Consider the following 21443-nt stretch of genomic DNA (forward strand, 5'->3'; position numbering starts at 1 on the left):
CAGACATAGCTTGTGGAGTAAGCATCTTAAGTCGCTTTATTGCCACACCAACGCAGTTGCATTGGATCGTATGAAGAGAATTCTCAGCTTTTTGTAGGGAACTGTGAATTTGGGTCTTCAAATACAGGTCTCTGAAGAATTAAAGTTAAAATGTTACGTTGACAGTGATTATGCCAATGATGTGTAAACCAGGAAGTCCAATTCTAGGTTTGTAGTTTTGTTTGGAGGGACTTTAATTGGATAGAAGTCCAGAAAACAAACAAATGGAGCTATTTCTACAGCAGAGGCAGAATTTATTGCTCTGTCTGAACTTTGTTCAGAGGTAACCTGGTATGGACAGTTGTTAAAGGATTTAAACATAAAAATTAAAGAATCTGTAACAGTATTTGAAGATAATGCTGCTTGCATAAAAATGGCAACAGGTGACTGAGTGAAAAGTAGAAGCAAGCATGTGGACATTAAGTATTATAATGTCAGAGAAGCCATCAAAAGTAAACTAATTCACTTGCTTCATTGTTCTTCAGATGACAATCTGGCAGATGTAATGACCAAACCATGGGTGGAGTACACTATGGGAAGAGTATTAAATTATTTGGTTTTATGTCTATTCCAGTCATAAAGGGAGGAGTGTCACTGTGTAAGAAATTTTATGAACCGGAATAGCCATAGCAATAAACCAGCCAATGAGAACTGTTTTTGATTAAGACACAGTATTGGCTGTGTAAGACATGTGATCCAGCCTAAGTCTGGGTGTGTCTTAATCTTCTCTGTTTTGTTGTTTGTTTGTTTTTTCTGATCTCCAAGTTAAACGTTGTTGGTGTTCCCCAGAGCTGAATGGAACTGTATGTATCATGTTTATATATATTTTATAGATAAAGTTTTTCTAAACTATGCCTCCTGCTCATTTTGAGTGTGTGCTTATTTTTTGGGCTTATTTTTGCACTGGATATCTGTAAACCTCTGACAGGTTCATCAGCCAGCTACAGCTCCATCTTATACAGTAGTGTTGTTGTCTATCCCAACTTTTTCTAGCTTATTAAGCAGCAGGTTATGGTCTACTTTATCAAATGCCTTACTGAAGTCTAAGTCTAATATTTTTATTTGCTTGAAACTAACCACACTACACTGATGATATTGTACTTGTGTGACTCTAGGTCTTGCTTTAATCTGCAAATGGGTGGAAAATATTTCTTCAGCTTCTTAAATTTATAGCCCTCCTTTCCTCCAGCATCTCAAGGCAACATATATCGCACAATATGTTTTCCAATATGTTCCTGCAACAACCAAGCTGTCAGGAGAGAATTTTACTGTCTCCCAGGAATATGAGAAAAAAAGAGGAATGAAAAAGTGCACCTTATATGTATGTCTACCCATGCTGAGTGGGTGCTTATACATTAATTTCCTCATTCTCCCCTCCCAGAATCACCCAGTTGACCTCATCCAGTTTTGATGGGATTTTGTCCACTTCATAATTAGCACTGGTTTGGGGATTTGGGGGTCACATTCTATTGTCATATGGAATGGGACAAATCGCTGCAGCCAACTCCCCGCAGCCAACTCCCCATGGTCAATTCATTGTGAGACAATTCAACAATTCAATTAAATTATTTAAAATAGTTAAAAACATATTTTAATTTTTGTCATTCACATTTAATTTTGTCTCTCCTTTGGCATAATTAATGATTCTGTTCCACTATTTCTTCAGTATTAGTGTAACTGTTGTCCCATAGCAAGTTGCCCCATAGCAAGTTGGCCACGGCAAGTTGGTTGTGGTGAGTTGGCCATGGCAAGTTGGTTCTGGCGAGTTGTCATAGACCCATTTTCATATGCTCTGGACAAGGAACTGAGTTTTCCAACTGGAAAACTGGGAGCAGTCATATTTATTCTGTACTTCAATGCTTCAGTTCAGAATATGAAGTGTATCTTCATGTAAATAAAGATTAGTCCTTTGTCAAAGGACCAAAATAATAAATTTTGTTCTTACTGAGGTAAACAATAGGAACACAAACTACTATTTAACTGGAGCACAATATATCTTCCATAGGTTTCTTCTATTTTCAGATTCTTTCCCTCATAACTCACCTAGTATAAGAGTTAGAAAATATTTCAGAACATATTTATCCAAAGATAGAAAAATAGAGTTGGAAGGGACCTTAGAGGTCATCTAGTCCAACCCCCTGCTCGAGCAGACCTTATACCATTTCAAACAAATGACTGTCCAGTCTCTTCTTTAAATGACTCCAGAGATGAAGTACCTACAACTTCTGATTTTCTATTCTATGTTAATATATAATAAATAGAATATTAATATTCTATTTCTTTAAGCTTCACTCTTCCATTAAAGAGTTACAATATTGATATGAAAAGAGAAGACACAACATGGTTAAAGCAGACATAGTCAATAGTGGCACTTACCAAAAACAGTTCTGGCAGGAACAGACTCTTTATTAATCCAAAATGACACCTGGGAAAGGATCACAGTCATAATGCATGGAATATATGTCTGTATCATAAAGTACCCCATTTTCCTTCGGAGATGGAAATGTACTGTCATGACCACGTATTCACCTAACAAAAAGCAGAAAAAAAATACACTTCACCCCATATATTTCAAACAACAAAAAATCAAAACACTGAATCTAATAAAAAAGTCAGAAAAGAAAATCTCTAGTTATTTCATCTCATCCTAAAATCATAAGAAGCTAAAGTAAAAAGGGTCACATTTTATATTGAAGCCTTTCTGGAAGCCTCAGCTACATCACTTTTATCTCTGTGAAGGAAATGAGGGATATAGAATAACTCAGAATGACAAGGTAAGACCAAGAAATAGTAACAGATTTTAAAACAAAGAACAAATATGAATCAATCAGTACCATTTGATTTTCCTCAGGTTGGCCTTCCAAAAGATGATGCCCTCTAAATGTTTTGAAATAAAATTCTCAGGTAGGTCCATCTAATTACAATGGGCAATAGAGAGAAGGAGGGTCTAGCTGTTTAAGGATTCAGAAAGGTTGTTTAGGGCTTTAAAAGGCTGCTTGGGGGCTTGTAATTCTTTAGAAAGTGTGTCAGATCTACCCCAATCTGATCCCTTAGGAAAGAAAGGCCCTCGACTCCATTGTGTTGAAGTGAAAGGGCAGCCATGAAGTGGTCAAAGTTTCTCAGTTCCAGGGCATTGTCATTGTGGAGGGTGACCATCCATTCAACTGCAGTCCCTTCCAACACCATGGTCATGCATCGCACTTTGGCTCCTTCTGTGGCTATTTCTGGACCATACTCTTGCATGTAAGTCCAGACATGTGCCAGAAAGAACTTCCAACTGCTTGGGATCTCCACTGAACTTTACACCCAGGGTTGGTGTCCTGTGTCCTCTCTGCCACACTGGCACTGCTCCTACAGCTAGTGCAGGCTGGACTGCAAGGCCAGGGGCTGGGGCAGGGGCAGGGGCAGCTGCCTCTGCCATGAGGTCCGCTGCTGCTGCCATTGCAGTGGAAGAGGTGGTTGCCCCAATGCTCGCCATGGCTGAAGGCAGCTGGTCAGCAGTTTGTGCCACCCAGGCCAGGGCTTCTTGTGCTTTGAGGTTGCTAAAAGCCCACCTCAGGAACTTTATGGCTTGCTCCAGCCTCCAGTCCTCCTGATCCAGCTCATGTATACTTGGTTCTTCCTCCAGCTTCTCCAGTTCCACTCGTGTCTCCTGCCAATGGCTCCCATGGCTCCCATGGGGGAATGTCACTCCCATGGGCTTCTCTTCCCACTCTTTCTTCTTCCCAACCATGAGGAGCCATCGGGGTCTTGGTGGGTCATCTTCTTCCAATCACTTGGATAGATTCACCCCTCCAGGAGGTGTTTTGAGGATGCTTCCCCCCAGTCTTTGATATCTTCCTGATTGCTCCCTTGAGCTGACATCATTTGCACAGTCCTCATGGTAGAGGTGATTTCATCTCCAGGTTGACCACAATTGCAGAGCTAACCTAATGTCACACCTGCCTTAATCTGATCCTGTAAGAAAGAAGGCCCTTGATTCTATTGGGTTGTAGTGAAAGGTTCTTTTACTAAAAAAAATGTTGGCTACAGTAAAGTCAGACTAGCTCTGGTTTTCCCATGCTCAAAGATAAAGAAAGGTTCCCCTCATCCCAGCCTTCCCCCATCACCAGTCCTTTAGCCAATCGGAACTCACTGAAATGTTTTGAGAATGTTGAGATGTTTTGAGGTAATTCACATTCATTCTCAGGTTACCTGGCCTTGGGTGCTGGTACAAACTGGTTCTGAGCTTCTGTGGTCTTTGTCACCTGTCATTCCTCCCTCCCTATTTCCCATCACGTATACACACAGCTTTATTGCACATCTATCCTCTGCCTCCCCTTCTAGCCCTTGTGTCATGTGTCTGACTAATGAAACACTTCAAAGAATTTTCAGGCAAGGTTTAACCTAAAAAAACCTTTATTAGTGTAGAGACGTGTCAGCACGGCATAATGGATGCCAAGATCTGAATTTCCCTTCCCTTTCACATAACATTCCAGGCATTTTCCCTCCCCTATTTTGGGGTCATGATTCACATCTTCCAATTAACTTGGAGGGCAAAGATTCACTTCCGTTCATTTTCCTGGGCTTTCCTTACTAGTCTCCTCCCTTTTCTCTGTCATCTGAATTAACTCTAAAAATACCAGACAGTTCTGCAAATTTTGTCAAAGCAAGAATATTCAATATTAGCAGTGTTAACATCCGCCCCCCCCCTTACAAAAAGGACAGATCCTGTAAACAAAAGCATATGTTAATGACTAGTTTTCAGTTTCTTGGGGTATTTCTTATGAAACCTTTTGATGAGCCTGTCAGCTTTCCCCTCACTGGATTTCACCCAGGTGGCTTCAGACAACGGGTATCCCTTCCATTGTACTAGGTACTGCAATTTCCCTTTAAAAATTCTAGAGTCAAGAATACGTTTCACTTCATAGTGGGTCTGTCCCGCAACTATGAGGGGCCCAGGTGCCTTCTTCGGGGGAAGTCTTAAAGTGGAGCCCCGATAAGGTTTCAACAAGCTGCAGTGGAAGACTGGGTGAATTCTCCCTAAAAGTCTAAAGAGTTTTAGTTCTATGGTGACCAGATTGATGATCCTTACTATGGGGAAAGACCCCAAGAATTTTGGTCCCAATTTCTTGCTGGGCAATTTGAGGCATAAATAGTTAGTTGACAAATAAACCTTTTCCCCAACTTGGAATGTTCTTTGGGGAGCCCTCTTTCTATCAGCCTGCTTTTTATAGGTTTCAAAAGTGTTTTTAAGGCAGTTTTTGTTTTCTCCAAACTTCTTCCCACCCTCTCACCATTGGTCAAGTGTCTGGGAAGCGGAGGGCACCTGAGGGTATTCAGGTATAGGGCTGAATATGGCAGATGGGAGTCCTTTGCAGGCGATGAAATGAGCCTGCTTCGAGAACAGGTCTATTACAGTCCAGATGACAGTATTTCCTCTACTTTCAGGTAGGTCTACTATAAAGTCCATAGCTATTTCTTCCCAGGGTTGAGAAGGGTCTGCCACCGGCTGCAGCAACCCGGGGTTTTTCCCTGGGATTCTTTTCATTGTTGCACATACAGTACAACTTTTTACATAGTTTTCCATATCCTATTTCAGCCCCGGCCACCAAAATTGCCGGCGGGTGAGGTGTAGGGTTTTCAAATATCCAAAGTGTCCAGCTTGTTTTACATCATGGCTGTGTTTGAGAGCATTAAGACGGAGGGCTTCTGGCAAATATAGTTTCCTCCCTTTGTAAGCCAAGCCATCCCTGCACGTTAGGGAGGTTTTATTATCTTTGAACCATTGATTGGTGAGGAGCTCTCATTTTATTTTACCCCAGGGTCATCAGGATTGGGGACCTTTTGAGGTGTAAGTTGAGCAGTAGTTTGTGGATTGGGGATAATTGCCTTGTTAACCTCCTCCCGTTCACTTTTGTATTGGGGTAGCTGGGATAGTGCATCAGTTAGGACATTTTTTCCTCCTGGTATGTACTTTAGAGTGAAGTTGATGCAGTTAAAGTACTGTGCCCACCGCACTTGCTTTGGGGACAATTTTCGGGGAGTTTTCAGTGCTTCTAGATTTTTGTGATCTGTCCATACTTCAAATGGCACCTTGCTCCCTTCTAGATAGTGTCGCCAGTTTAATAGCGCCCATCTAATCCCTAAGGCCTCTTTCTCCCAGATTGCCCATCTCTGCTCGCTTTCAGTAAATTTCTTAGAGGTGTAGGCGCAAGGTTGCAGGACCCCACTTTTGTTCTTTTGTAGTAAGACAGCTCCAACTGCCACATTGCTGGCATCGGCTTGAATCACAAAGGGTTCCCCTGGGCAGGGGTGCTTTAGAACCAGTTCAGTGGCAAATAGTCTCTTTAAATTCTCAAAAGCTGTTTGACAGCCCATCATCCATGCTAGTGGTTGGCCCGGTCATGGCTCCCAGCATCCTTTGCCTGTTTTGAGTAGATCTATAAGGGGTAGGGCAATTTTGGCAAAAGAGGGGATGAATTGACGATAAAAGTTGGCAAAACCCAGAAAGCTCTGGAGCTGTTTGCGAGTCTTTGGGGGCTGCCATTCGATTATAGCTTTCACCTTGGCTAGATCCATTTCAATGCCCTCATTGGAGATTCTGTAGCCAAGATAATCTAATCGAATCTGGTAAAATTTACATTTTGACAATTTGGCATAAAGCTTGGCATTCAATAGTTTCTTTCTTTTTTTTTCAAAGATAATTTTTATTAAATTTTTGAAATTTTACAAAAACAAAACAATTTCCCCCCCAACCTCCCCAACCCTCCCATTCCCTCCCCTGACCTTCCCAGAGCTGAATATAGGCTTAATTAAGATTTCATCAAAAAATCTTAAAAAAAGATATAAACCATAAATAAATCTAACATTAGTTAGAAATCTAAATACATTAATTAGAAAAATTATAAAATAATTAACAATAGTATATATATAAAAAAAACATAAATACAAAAAATAAATGTTTAGAAAGAAAAAGGATGAAAAAAGGAAAAAAGAACAAAAAAAGAACAAGATATTCAATTTTAAATATAAATTGTTAAAAAACTAAATAATATTTTTTTATATCCAACTTATGTTGTATAAAATCTATCCATTTTTCTATACCGCAACATACTTCTCTTGCGATTGATCCTTCAAGAAAGCCGAAATCTTTGCCATTTCCGCCAAATAAGAAACTTTAAGAAACCACTCTTGCAAGGTAGGCAAAGATTCCTTCTTCCAACATTGCCCTACTAACAACTTTGCGGCTGTAATTAAATTTAACATCAATGTAATCTCCTTATTGTCACAATCAGTAACGATACCTAACAAAAACAATTGTGGGGTAAATTTTACCCTCCTTCTAAAAATTCTTTGAATATTCCACCATATCTTAATCCAAAAGGCTTTTATATTTTTACACGACCACCAGATATGATAATAAGTAGCATCCAAGCATCCGCATCTCCAACATTTAGGCTGTAAGTCAGGATACATACGAGACATTTTTTGTGGATCAAGGTGCCATCTGTAAAACATTTTATAAAAATTCTCCCTTAAATTCTGGGCTTGTGTAAATTTGACATTTCTCACCCAAATAGTTTCCCAAGTGCCTAATAAAATGGTTCACCAAAATTTTGTGCCCATTTAATCATACATTCTTTAACTAATTCTGCTTCTGAATCCAATTCTACTAACACCCCATAAATTCTCTTAATGTGAGTTCGCCTTTGATCTTTTACTTGTTTAAAAAAATTCTCATCTTCTCTAAGCAAACCCACATTACAATCTACCTTCCATCTATCCACAATTTGTCTATACTGAAACTATGAATATATAATATTTTCTTGTGCTAAATCTTCCAAGGATTTTAACTGCCAATTTTTACCATCCCATCTGAGTAATTGGGCATTCAATAGTTTCTTTACCACTTCTCTCACCAGCTTTATGTGATCAGTCATGTTCGTGCTGTATATCAGGATGTCATCAAGATACATCAAAACCCCGACTTCTGGTGGTGACGGCCGTGCCAATGGTGGCTTTTTTCAGCCGTCCGGCCTGGGATGTGTCAAAGCCAGTTGAGGCAGTGAGCAACAGCTGTCTCGTGGCTTGGAACCTCTCTGCCCAGGTGAAGGGGAGGGAGTGAGCTTTCCTCAGTTAGTGGTAGAGCTCCCCAAGACCCCAAAGTTTTTTTTTGGTGGTCGGAGGATGAGAGCTCCCACGGAGTCTGAGGTGTTCTCCACATTCCAGGATGCCTTTGCCCTGATTTTTCTCCAGGGCAAAGCTAGATGCTGCTTCCACATCTGGCTAAAATGAATTTGTGAGTAAAATTTAAAGCAGACAGAGCTGACTAGGAGAGATTAAAATGGTGATTATTTCGAGACTTTAACTCAGGAAAAGAATTTATCTTCTCCTTTTTTCAATTAAGAGTGGTGAAAAATGGCACTGAGATGTTGATTCTTTGAGTGAAAGGACCAGAACTTCTATTTGGAACAATGTAACAGATTTTGTATTTATATAATCTTTTTTTTAAAGGGGGCTTTTGTCTTTTTTCCTCTCCTCTTTTTTTCTTTTCTTTTTTTGGTATTTGTTGATTTTTATAAGATTTTAGCAGACTTTTTAACAAGTGGTCTTAAAATAAAATGGCTTCAAAGCGTCTTGGAGCTTCTGTTGTTTCTAAAGCTTCGATCTTCCCGATAATGCAGACAGCTCAGCAAGCTAAGTTTAAGTTACCACCACCTTCTCCATCATCATCAGCATGTATACTTAAAGATTTACAGGATGCCATGGGAAATATGGCACAACAGATTAAAGAAGAGATGGAGGAATTTTTTGAAAATAAAATTAGGGAACTGAGAGAAGACATAGCATTTGCGTTTCAAAAGTTTGTTGGTCATATAGATTGTCTGGATGATCGTATTGATGATGCTGTGGAAAATTTTGAAAAACTGGAAGATCGAATTGACAAAGTAGAAAATAAGGTGGAAATAATACAGAATGAAATTACTATGTTACAATATAGAGACATGGAATTTGCTTTAAGAATAAGGGGAATGAAGGAAAACATGCAAGAGGATTTGAGACAAGTGGTGGTAAAATATATAGCTTTCATTTTTGGGGCTGGGCCTGAAGAAATACTGAGAGAGACGGAAAAAGTCTTTAGGGTTAATTCAAGGGTTGCGAGGCAGAGGAATTTGCCACGAAATGTGGTTATTTATTTTTCTAGGAGATCACTTCGTAATGAAATTTTACAGGCTTTTTATAAGCAGAGATTTCAAATTGCAGCTCAAGATGTTATAATTTTAAAAGAAATACCTTCAAAAATTCTTAGAAAAAGAAAGGATTTTGCTTTTTTGGCTGATGAGCTTAAAAAATGACAGGTCTGGTTCAGATGGGAGATACTGGCTGGAATAGTGGTGAATTATGCGGGGATATATTATAGACTTAATACAATTTCAAAGGTGAAAGATTTTTACACTTCTGTTTTGAAGGCGGGCTCTCCATCATCTTTATGACCTGAGATAATAGAAGAAAAGTTGGAAGAGCAGCCGGTTGAAGGTGCTATGTTATTGGATGTAGGAGACATATAGGCTGAACCTCTGCAGCAGTCTCTTGAGACAGAAGATTTTTAAAAGAAACCGAGAATGACTCGTGCAGTCTTTAGACGTAAAGAAAAAGAACAGCAGAAGGCGGGTGTTGGAATAAAGAAAAGGAAATGAACTTTTGTAGTAGTTTTTTGAGATAGAAGATGTTTTAAAGGAATAGTGAACAATGATTTGTGTAGTACGTAGATGTAAAGAAAAAGAATAATAGAAGGTGTTGATTTAGTGGAAAAGTTTAAATATTTGGGAGCATATATATTATAAATTTTTAATTTAAAGTGTATAAAAATAATTATGAGATATTATGGGAAGATGTGTAAAAGAATTTAAATTCTAATAATCTCTGTTGGTGAGAATTTTAGTGATTAAGATGAATGGTTTGCTGAAACTTCTTAAGTAGGAGGGTATTAATAGATTTACTTGGGGGGGGAAGCAAAGAGCTAAGTTTATCGAATGTAAGTTTGTTGGTTCGGTTATATCGGAGGGAACATTTTGTTTATTATGGATGAATGGTTGTTTAAAAGAAATATACACCTCAGTGTGGAGAAGATGGATAAATTACATGTAGAGTAAATATGGGTTAGAGTTGATATGGGATTAAAAAGTATTATTTAGATTATGAATAATTTTTAGTTTTCAATCTGGAATTGCTTATATTGTTATTTTTTTAATTTGCTTAAATTTGTTTTGTATTCGAGTTAAAGTACATTATTGATTTTGTTATTTGTATAGTTGGATAAGTTTATTTAGAATTTGCTTGTTTATTTGTAACCCTGTAACCAGCTCTGGGAAGTGAGGGGGGGAAGGAGGGAGGGGGTTATTTTAGTGGAGGATATTGTTAAAAACTTGTATAAAACTTTTCAATAAAAAAAGATACACCAAAACTCCTTTGTACAAGTGATCGTGTAGGACAGTGGTTCTCAACCTTTTTAATGCCGCGACCCCCAACTGGTCATAAGTTGAGGACTACTCAACCGGTCGTAAGTTGAGGACTTCTCAACTGGTGCAGCACCATTTGCAGAATGGGACTTTTGGCGGACTCAGCAAGGCAGAGACAGCCTAGACAATTCCTATTGGCTTTTGAAAACCAATAGAATTAGACTCTATTCAAGAGAGTCTATTCTATTGGCTTTCAAAAGCCAATAGAATAAAAGGGAGTAGCACAGCTAAGGAAAAGGGGGGGAAAATGGCGGATTACGTTGTTTGGCGACCCCCGTGAAATAGTCGTTCGACCCCAAATGGGGTCCCGACCCACAGGTTGAGAACCATTGCTGTAGGACCTCATTAATCAACTGCATGAATACGGCTGGGGCTCCCTGTAGTCCAAATGGCATGACCTTGAATTGATAGCTTCCCATGGGGCAGTTGAAGGCAGTTTTCCACTCGTCTCCTCCTTTATTCTCACCCGGTAATATGCCTCTCTCAGGTCTAATTTAGTGAAGACACTCCCAGATGGGTTAATAAGTCCTTTAGAAGGGGGAGGGGAGATTTATTTTCCACACTCACAGCGTGGTCTATGCAGAGACAAAGAGATCCATCTTTTTTCTCTTTGAACAACACAGGGACTCCCACAGTAGATTTGGCCCATTCAATGAACCCCCTCACTAGGTTTTTATTCATGTATCGCTGCATCTCCTCCATTTTGAGGGGGGACATAGCATTCATTCTCGGCCGTGGGAGTTTGGCTCCTGGCACCAGTTCGATGGAGCAGTCACTGGATCTGTGAGGGGGTAGGGCATCACATTCTTTTTCACTAAATGCCTCCGCCAGGTCCCGGTATTCATTGGGGATGAGTGGTTTGCCTGGCAGCGGTGAGGCAGCCATGTGCACTTGCTCATTGGGTGGCCTAAGGTGTCCTGCAATATCGGTTGAATCAACGGGAGGTTTAGGCCCTATAGGTAGTCTCACAGTTCTCATTCCTTTCTCCCACCAGATAAATGGCTTCCATTTGTCCAACCAGATTAGCCCTAGGATCACAGTCTCAGTCATTTTTGGAGCCACTAGGAAGTGAATAAACTCCCAGTGCGCACCTATTTCTAGGTGTAAGGGCTCAGTTACTTGTGTGACAAGAGTTCCTCCCAACAGGGAGCCATTGGCTTGCTCAAACCTCACAGGTTTGGAAAGCTGTTTTGCCCATATGCCCATTTTCATGGCAAACGGCAGACTAATAATGCAGCAGGTGCATCCAGAATCAATTAGCACATTTAAGTCCATTTGTGCCCCAGACTTAGGGATTATAAGTTTGGCGGCCAGTGAAAAAGGTGGGATTTGTCAACTCATCATCGGGTCGTTCTCTCCATCATCGCTGTCAAAGGAGGATAGAGCAGGAGCGGGTCCACCCAGAGTCTCGGAGATCTCCTGTGTGGGGGGTGTAATCTGGGCAACAGGTTCCTGCATGACCCGGTTGGATTTCTCTCTCATCAGCCGCTGGGCAGGTTTCCTTCTCGCCGCTGGTTCCAGTCTGCTCTGTAATCGGGGGTAGGGGACTGGACAGTTTGCTGCTCGATGTCTCTCCTGTCCGCACCAGAAACACTTAATTGATAGGCCTGTAGGTGGCCTGGGTCCCTCAGCCATGCAGTAGTTGAAGGCTTTTGTGGGGGTGATTGCTCTCTGGGTAGCCCTGGTTGCTGCTTGGGTTTGTGTGGGGGAGGCTTCTAGCGGGCGAACTGAACGTCTAGCTTCACTGCTGCCTGCTACCATTCGTGCAGCTGATCAGGTATGTTCGATAGATGCATTTCTGAGAGAGGTGATCATCTAATCCCTCAATGAAGTGTTGGATTAGGAATTGTTCAGGTCACCCCTCTATTCGGCCTGCTATCTTGCGAAATTCCCGCACATGCTCCAGGGCAGGCCTGCCGGCTTGTTTTATTTTGTGGATCTGTAGATGCATCCTCAAATCTTTCCCTCAGTCCTAGGAGGAAGAGTTGGGGGTCTTCCAATTTGGGGGCTTGCTCATCATATAAATAGTTCAGCCATTCGGATGCTTCTCTCTCTAGGCTGGACGCAATCACATCGACCATGGCCCTCGGGTCCGGGTAGAGATAGGCCCAGCAATTCAAATGAGAGCGCACTTGGTTGAGGAAAATAACCAGCTTCCCTAGATCCCCATTGAAGGTTGGTCTGAAAAGTGGTGCAATCATAGGCTGTTGTTGCTGGCTCCACCCTGGCTGCAGATTTATGCCCAGGGGTTGCACGTTCGGGGGCTGTGGCCAATCTCCCTGCTGTGGTCGGTCTCCCACCAGCTGCTGATGTGCTAGCTTCTGCACCACCCCAAGCTGTTGCAAGGCCTCTATTAGCTGTGGCATGCTCAGCTACTGCTGATCATCTACCTATGGGGGGCGCCAATCTGCCCATTGCTGCAGAGGCCTCAGTCTGGGATTCCCTCTATCTTCAGGACTGCAGTTCCTGGCTAGGGGAACCAGGATCTGATCTACAAGGGAGGGGCTATAGGCTTCTCTGCAGGAATCGATTTCTCCTTTTCACTTCTGGGGTTTGAAATCTTTCCAGTGACTCACCCAAAGCTTGAGTAGCAGGCCATTCATTAGCTCTGTACCATTCTGCTTTTGAAGTCTTTGCTCCCAGCTGGGAGATCTGCCAGAATTCTTTCTCTCTCGGCTGGCTGGCTGCTGCTCCACTCCCTGGGGAAGCTGCTGCTGCTGAGGGGCTGGCCTCAAGCCATCTTTCTTCTTCCATAATGAGATCTTCCCTGGATCTTTGTCATCTATCTCCTTTAGATTAGGAATAGTGACCGAGGTCCAGGACCTCGTAATTGGTTTAAAAGATTTGGAGATCTTGGCATGATGTCATGTGTCTGACTAATGAAACACTTCAAAGAATTTTCAGGCATGGTTTAACCTAAAAAAACCTTTATTAGTATAGATACGTGTCAGCACGGCATAATGGATGCCAAGATCTGAATTTCCCTTCCCTTTGCACATAACATTCCAGGCATTTCCCCTCCCCTATTTTGGGGTCATGATTCACATCTTCCAATTAACTTGGAGGGCAAAGATTCACTTCTGTTCATTTTTCCGGGCTTTCCTTACTAGTCTCCTCCCTTTTCTCTGTCATCTGAATTAACTCTAAAAATACCAGACAGTTCTGCAAATTTTGTCAAAACAAGAATATTCAATATTAGCAGTGTTGACACCTTGATTGTTTCTTTTTGATATTCTGCTCTCAGTCTTGTTGTTTTCAAGAGTTTCCATTATTATTATTATGGATTATTGCACAGTCAGCCAGATGTTCAGACTGAATTTGGCATTTTGTCTACCTATCGAGTCCTTACCCAGGACCTGCGATAGGCAGATGTGGATGTTTGATGGTATTACAGATATCGTCGCAGGATGGAAGCAGTTCCTAGTAAGGCTGCCTTTTGCAATTGACTAATAGCGAATCTGTCAATGCCAATGGTGTTCAAGTGGTGCTCCAGTTGTTTTGGGATTGCCAAGGAGCCTATCACTATTGGTACTACCCTTGCTTGCTTTTGCCACAGTATTATTATTATTATTGTTGTTGTTGTTGTTGTTATTGTTGGTGTTGGTGTTGCTGCTGCTGCTGCTGTTAATTATTGCATAGTCAGCCAGATGTTCAGACTGTAATTGGCATTTTTGTCTACCTATTGAGTCTTTACCTAGGACCTGGGATAGGCAGATGTGGATATTTGATGGTATTACAGCTATCATTGCAGGATGGAAGCTGTTCCTAGTAAGGATGCCTTTTGCAATTGTCTGATGGCAAATTTGTCAATGCCAGTGGTGTTCAAGTGGTACTCTGGTTGTTTTGGGATTGCAACCAAGGCACCTATTACTATTGGTACTACCTTTGCTTGCCTTTGCCACAGTCGTTCTATTTCTATTTGTAGGTCTTTGTATTTTGTTGTCTTCTCCGGTTCTTTCTCTTCTATTCTGCTGTCTCCAGGAACTGCCACATCCACTATCCAGACTTTTTTGTCTTTCTTACTGACAACTGTTAAGTCCAGGATATTATGTGACAGGTGCTTGTCTGTTTGAATTCTAAAGTCCCAGAACAATTTAACATTTTCATTTTCTATGACTTTCTCTATTTTATGGTCCCATCAGTTATTGCTTGCAGGAAAATTATACTTCTTGCAGATCTTTCAATGCACCATTGTTGCTACTTTGTCATGCCACTACTTGTAATCAGTCTGTGCGATCTTCTTGCAGCAGCTTACCAGGTGATCCACTGTTTCTTCAGCTTTTTTGCATAGGTGGCACTTACTGTCTGTTGCTGTCTTCTCAATTTTGACTTTGTATGCATTTGTCCTTAAGGCTTGGTCTTGTGTAGCTAGAATTAGTCCCACGGTCTCTTTCTTCAACTTTCCTGCTCTTAGCCATTGCCAGGTCTTGTTATTATCTGCTTTCCCAGCTATTTTTTTAATGTAGTGGCCATGTAGTGCTTTGTTTTCTCATGCCTCCATCCTGTTCTTCATTTGGTCTTTCTTGTAGGCCAGTTTGGTCTCTCCAGTAGTCACTAAGCCTTCTTGACTTTCCTGTCTCTTGCAGAGAACGTTGCTGGATTCCACTTGAAAAAGGCAGAATAAACTGGATGGATAAGTCATACAAAATTACTTTATTCCAGGTATCCTCAAGACATTAACTCACAGTTATTGTAGAAGTTCTTCCAGAATGTAGGTTGTAATCTGGACCCATCTCACAGGTAAAAGGATTCTACAAAAATCGTATATGCTGTTATTGAGCTCCTAGCCTCGTGGCTAGGATTCATGGAGAAAGATAATAAAAAACTGGCACGTAACAGGATGTCGCGTAATAAAGACAGAAGACTCTCCCAGTGGCCAATTAGAACACAGATATAACCATGTAACAACTAAACTACATTTCCCAGAAGGCCATTCCTTAAGGGAACAGCATTTTAATCCTTAAAATGCTACTTGCTCTACACACAGTTTTAATTCCTAACTATACACTCTGACCAGATGGCTACATACTGGTTCAGCACACTGACATACTAACTTAAGTGTATCTTCATCATTGTCCTTCAGATATTCTTCCAAAGCCATTTTTTCTTCTTCAATCATCTGATGTACTTGCAACATTTCACACCTACCTATTTGATAGAATCTGTCAATGTCACTGCATGGATGAAGGGCATGATTCATTGTCATTATTTTTCTGATCTTTTTTATTCAATGCTTTTAGTTCTGCTTGAGTCCAGTCCACTATTCCAGCTGTATATCTAATGACTGGAATTGCTGAGGTGTTGATTGCCTTCATGGTATTTCCTCCATTGAGTTTGGACTTTAAGATCTTTTTCACTCTCTTGATGTATTCACCTCTAATCTTTTTCTTGACTTCAGTGTGCTTGATGTTGTCAGCTTGAAGGATACCCAAGTATTTGTAGTAATCTTCTTCATCCAGACTCTTTTTTTAATAAATATTTTATTAAATTTTATAGGGTAGGGGCAGGATGGTGTGAATACGGGTATGGAAAAGGGTATGAGTAAGGAATTAAGGATAGGATAGGGTTAGGGTAAGGTATAATAATGGGGTAACCCCCAACAGTAATCTCATGCTTTAACAAGCAAACTACCATCTGGATATACATATTGAATAAACATAGTTTATATAATACAAAACAGTTATAGTAAATAGAGTTAACTATAATCATCTAATTAAAAATTAATAAGTAAATACAATTCCTTTAAGTGAATAACCTTAATTAATAAAATATAAAACTAATTCTAACTGTCTCCACTAGTACTAGTCACTACTAGTAACACTATTATTAACATAAAGGATAAAGCTTAGTGAAAAACCGAAAATCATATATTCTATTTAATTTTGAGCTCTTTTCTCATTCTGTCATATTTCTAACAATTGATAAAAAAAATTCCCAAGTTTTAAAATAAATTGAATCTTCTTTCTCTTTAATCTCCAAGGTTAATCTATCCATTTTTGCACATTCTAAAATTTTAGTAATTATAATCTGATCAGATGGTAGATTTTCATTTTTCCAGAATTGGGCAAATACTATTTTAGCAGCTGTTAAAACATGTAGTATTAAATAATCATTCTCTTTACCATAGTTAGATCCTAATATTTCTAGCAAAAACAATTCCGGTTTAAATTCTATCTGTATTTTCATCATCTTTTCCAGCCATCTATGAATCTTAAACCAATATTTCTTTGAATTAGGGCATGTCCACCAGGCATGATAGTAAGTGCCTGGCTTTTGTTTGCATTTCTAACAATTATTTGATAAATTTTTAAACATTTTCGCTAATCTAACTGGTGTCATATGCCATCTATAAAACATTTTATATAAGTTTTCTTTGTATGAGGCTGCTTTAGTAAGTTTAATGTTTTTGTCCCAAAGTTTTTGCCAGTGTTCTAAGCCTATAGAATATTCAAAATTCTTTGCCCATACTATCATTGTTTCTTTTACTTGTTCTTCTTCCATCTTCCATCTTAGCAGAAATTTATAGAATTTCTTAATCAAGTTTTCATCTGTTTTTAAAAGTATTTTATCAAGTGGAGTCTGCTCTTTATAAAATCCTATTGATTTTATATCTTTTTCATATCTTGTTTGGATTTGCAAATAGGACCACTATGTTAGGTCAATACCTTGATGTTGAAGGGCTTGCCTGTCTTTAAGTTTTCCATCCTTATCCAAAAGATCTGTATAACTAACAAGTTTGTCATAGTTAATTAAGTTTGGATACGCAAATGCTTCCATTGTTGATAGCCACTCTGGTATTTTTGTATACATTTTGTGTTTGATTCTCTCCCATTCTGAAAGCAATATGTTTCTTTTTTCATATATACACATTTTATTGGTTTTTTTTTAATTTTTACATCAAGGTGCTCAGGAAAACACCATGGTGAAAGAGTAATCAATCATAGCAAAACAAGTAATATATATATATAACTAAAATTAATACCTTAAAAATTCCCCCCTCTATTTCCCTCACATGATATAACAAATTTAGTTTAATCTATTTCTTCTTAAAATTCAATCAATTTACAGAATCCCTACTATTACATCTATATAAATCACTCCTGCTTTTAAGCTCCACTAATTTCAATTAACATATTCCAATTAATCTTAAATAAACATATTAATAAAACTTTGGGTATCCCTTCTACAACGCACATAATATTCCAAGAATATCATTCTAATATTTTCACATATATTCCATCTCCTAATTTAATACATCATTAATTATTACCCTTTCTTCTCTTAACATAGATCTCTCTAATTCTTCTGCTATTACAAAATAGTTTTCTATATAAACAGAGTAAAAAAACAAAAAAAGAATCATTTCAACCTGTTAAGTAAAATTTAAATCTCAACCAAGTTAACTATCGTATCTAAGACAAACATATTATTACACCAATTATTATCTTACTGCTTTCATTTACTCAATTAGATTGTCCAATCAGTCCAAATTTCTAAAGCCTTTTTGACCCAATACTTAAAATTTTTAAATCACATTTTTAAATCTAACTTTGGCTTTTTTTCTATACTAAGCTGGTTTCCATAATGTCGCATCTATGTTATCAAATCTCAGTATTTGAGTACTAATGTTTATCAATAAATCAATCTGATCAAAATTCTCTTCGCCTTCTTCCAGTATCATGTAAGCAATATAGTCCATTTTATTCCATATTATAATTTCAGCTTGATTATCCAGGTTGTCAGAACTTTCAATTGATCGCGTTTGGCTATCAATTCCTGTTGATTTTAGCAATGGGAGTACTTCACTTATAGTCAGTTTTTGATCTTCAAAGTTCTCCACCGCTTGTACATAGACTTGTGAATTATCCTCCTCTGTAGTAGTTAGTTGATTTATAGAGTAGTCATTTAAAATCTCAATTTGGGATTTGGGATCCAGAATTTTTCTAAAGTTCAATTGATCAGTGAGTTCTTCCATGTCAAATTGTGTACACTGTTGCATATAAGCTTCTTCTTGGCCTGTAGATTAGTCTTTTAAAATTTGGGGCTCAGCTTGTGATTCTACAAGATGGTCTTTAGTTTTTCTCCATGACTTCATCTCCTCTGCCATTTCCAATATTTTTTCCAATATCAGCTCATAATCCAGTCCAGAATTCAGTTGATCAGTAAATTCTTTTTCCATCTCGGATTGTGTACCCTGCTGCATATAGGCTTCTTCTTGGCCTATAGGTTGATCTTTTAAAGTTTGAGGCTCAGCTTGTGATTCTGCAAAATAATCTTTAGTTTTTCTCCATAACTTCATCTCCGCTGTCATTTCCAATATTTTTTCCAATATCAAGCTGTGGGTAAAAGTCTTCTATTTTCACAGTAAAAGAGTCTTTTAATCTTTTTGTGGAAACTATATTTATTAAGAGTCCATGTACATCCACCCCCACAATTTTTAAATCACAAACACAACCCACAGCTATTTCCAAGCCTTTATCTTTTCTTTTTGTTAATTTCTGAAGGTCAAAAACACCAAAGCAAAGACATTACAATTGCAGTAAATACTTTCACCACAAGATGTCCTCAGTAAGCTATAGAAAGTTTTTTCTTTGCATGTTAAAAGCCTTTATCTTATTGAGAATCACGAAGAAAGAGACAGAAAAAAGCAAATATCTTCAGTTATTTATGTGCTTTAGATTTCTCGTACTTATAATATAATGCTCTATATTACAAATCTTTCCAGGGATGCCCAATATCCAAAAAATATAATAAGTGCTATTCTGTAGTTTTGTTTAAAGTATTTTTTCCCCAAACAGACAGATGCCACTTTCTTAGAACAGGGAAGTCATCCAAAAAGCAAGCTCTTTGCAGGAAAAATAGTTGGGGATAGATGGGGGAAGGAAAAGTTTCACCCAGATTTCTCCACAGTGGTTTCTTCACGCTTAGCTGTTCTTTTGACTTCAGCTGATGCAGCTGAGTGGTCGGCCATTTTACTGGCCGATCTTTACCCTGTCGGCCCTAAGGAGTCAGTGGGGCCACGGGAAAAGCTGCCGCTTTCCCGCAGTCACCAGCAAGCCTGCTCTTCGGTGGTCGCGCCTCCAAGGCGACTTTCAACCCCCTCTGGGGTCTACCGGTGAAGGAAACACAGCTGATGGGGAGACAAGTCTCTTCCACACGACCGGAGTCACTGCGAACCAGAACCAAAAGTTGCAATACGTTTCTTATGGCATGATTTAGAAAGTATTTATGTGCTTTAGATTTCTCGTACCATATAAAGGCGTGCCAACCTAGTTGGAGATCATGTCCCTCTAAATAAAGAAGTCGTTTGTTTCTCAATGTAATCCATTCTTTAAGCGAAAGCAAAATGGCTGCTTGATAATAAAGTCTCCAGGCCGGGAGTCCAAAGCCCCCTCTATCTTTAGAATCTTATAACAGTTTACTTTTAATTCTTGCTTTCTTTCTTTGCCATATAAATCTTAATATTGTTGCATTTAAATCATCAAAAAATTTCTTGCTTAATTTAACGGGAACTGTTTGAAATAGGAAAATTAGCTTTGGTAAAATGTTCATCTTAACAGTCGCTATTCTTCCTAACAGTGATAGTTGAAGATTTTCCCACTTTTCCAAATCTATTTTTGTTTCATTAATCTCTCATAGTTATCCTCTTTTAATGTTGTACATTTTGCTGCTAAGTGGATAACTAAATATTTAACTTTTTTAACTATTTGAAGATTTGTCTTTTTGGCAAGTTGAATTTTCTGTTTATCTGTTAGATTTTTTGTTAGTACTTTAGTCTTTTCCCTATTTATTTTCAATCCAGCCACTTCTCCGAATTTCTCAATTTTCTGCAAAAGCTTAACAGCTGTTTCCAGTAGCTCCTCTAAAATAAAAACCAAATCATCCACAAAGGCCTGTAATTTGTATTTCTGGTCTTTAATCTCCAATCCTTTAATTTCTGTATCCTGTCTAATATTTCTAACCAACACCTCCAATGTGAGATTAAATAAGAAAGGGGACAATGGACATCCCTGTCCGGTGCCTTTTTTAATGTCAAATCCATCTGTATAATCTCCATTTAAGAGTATTCTTGCTGTTTGTTTCTTATAAATTGCTTGAATTGCTTTTATAAAGTTTTCACCAAAACCCATTTCCTGTAACTGTTGGAACATAAATTGCCAATTTAAATTGTCAAAAGCTTTCTGTGCATCAAGAAATATGAGTGCCATCTGATTCCCTTGGTGCTTTTCATAATATTCCAAAACATTTAAAATAATCCTTCAGTTATTCTTTATCTGTCTTTTAGGCAGAAAGCCATTTTGGTCTGAGTGAATAAATTCAGTCAAAAAATTTTTCATTCTTTCCACCATTATTGCAGTGAAGATTTTGTAGTCCACGTTTAATAGCGATGTTGGTCTATAGTTTTTATTTTGTGTAAGATCAGTATCTTCTTTGGGTATCAAAGTAATATTAGCTTCAGTCCAGGAATTCAGTATTTTTGTCTCTCTAAAGATTTCATTACACAAGTCTTTCAAAATTGGAGTTAGAATGTCTTGTAAGGCTACATGAAATTCTGCAGGGAGTCCATCAGGTCCTGGTGTTTTATCTTTCTTTTGCCCTTTTGTTGCCTCTGAAATCTCCATCATTGATATCTTCTAATTCAGGGCTTTTCAACCAGTGGTACTGGTACCACCTGTGGTACATTGGCACCTGGCAGGTGGTACCCGACCATCCTAGAAAAGTGCAGCAGGGGAAGGAATGAGATGAACTGGTGGCAGTACCGCACAAGCCTGAGTGAGAGATGGCTGGAGCTGCAGGGCTGTCAGGGCTCAGCAGAAGCACCAGGATCAGTGCCACTTTCCAGCTGATTGGCACTTCTTCGGGACTATCAGGGCTCAGTGGAAACACCAGGATCAGCACCAA

General features: G+C 39.0%; 1 protein-coding gene across 2 annotated transcripts in view; it reads right to left on the reverse strand.

The window, feature by feature from the left end:
• Positions 1 to 21443, reverse strand: part of LOC120314124 (gamma-aminobutyric acid receptor subunit alpha-4-like) — a 116627-nt gene that overhangs the window by 21453 nt on the left and 73731 nt on the right. For both annotated transcript variants that reach the window (XM_039356897.1, XM_039356896.1), the window contains exon 7: positions 2416 to 2568. In XM_039356897.1, the coding sequence (XP_039212831.1) occupies positions 2416 to 2568 (153 nt within the window). The remainder of the gene's footprint in view (positions 1 to 2415; positions 2569 to 21443) is intronic.

This window comes from Crotalus tigris, unplaced genomic scaffold, assembly GCF_016545835.1.
Source record: "Crotalus tigris isolate CLP2741 ecotype Arizona unplaced genomic scaffold, ASM1654583v1 scf7180000018833.132574, whole genome shotgun sequence".
NCBI classification, from domain to species: domain Eukaryota; kingdom Metazoa; phylum Chordata; class Lepidosauria; order Squamata; family Viperidae; genus Crotalus; species Crotalus tigris.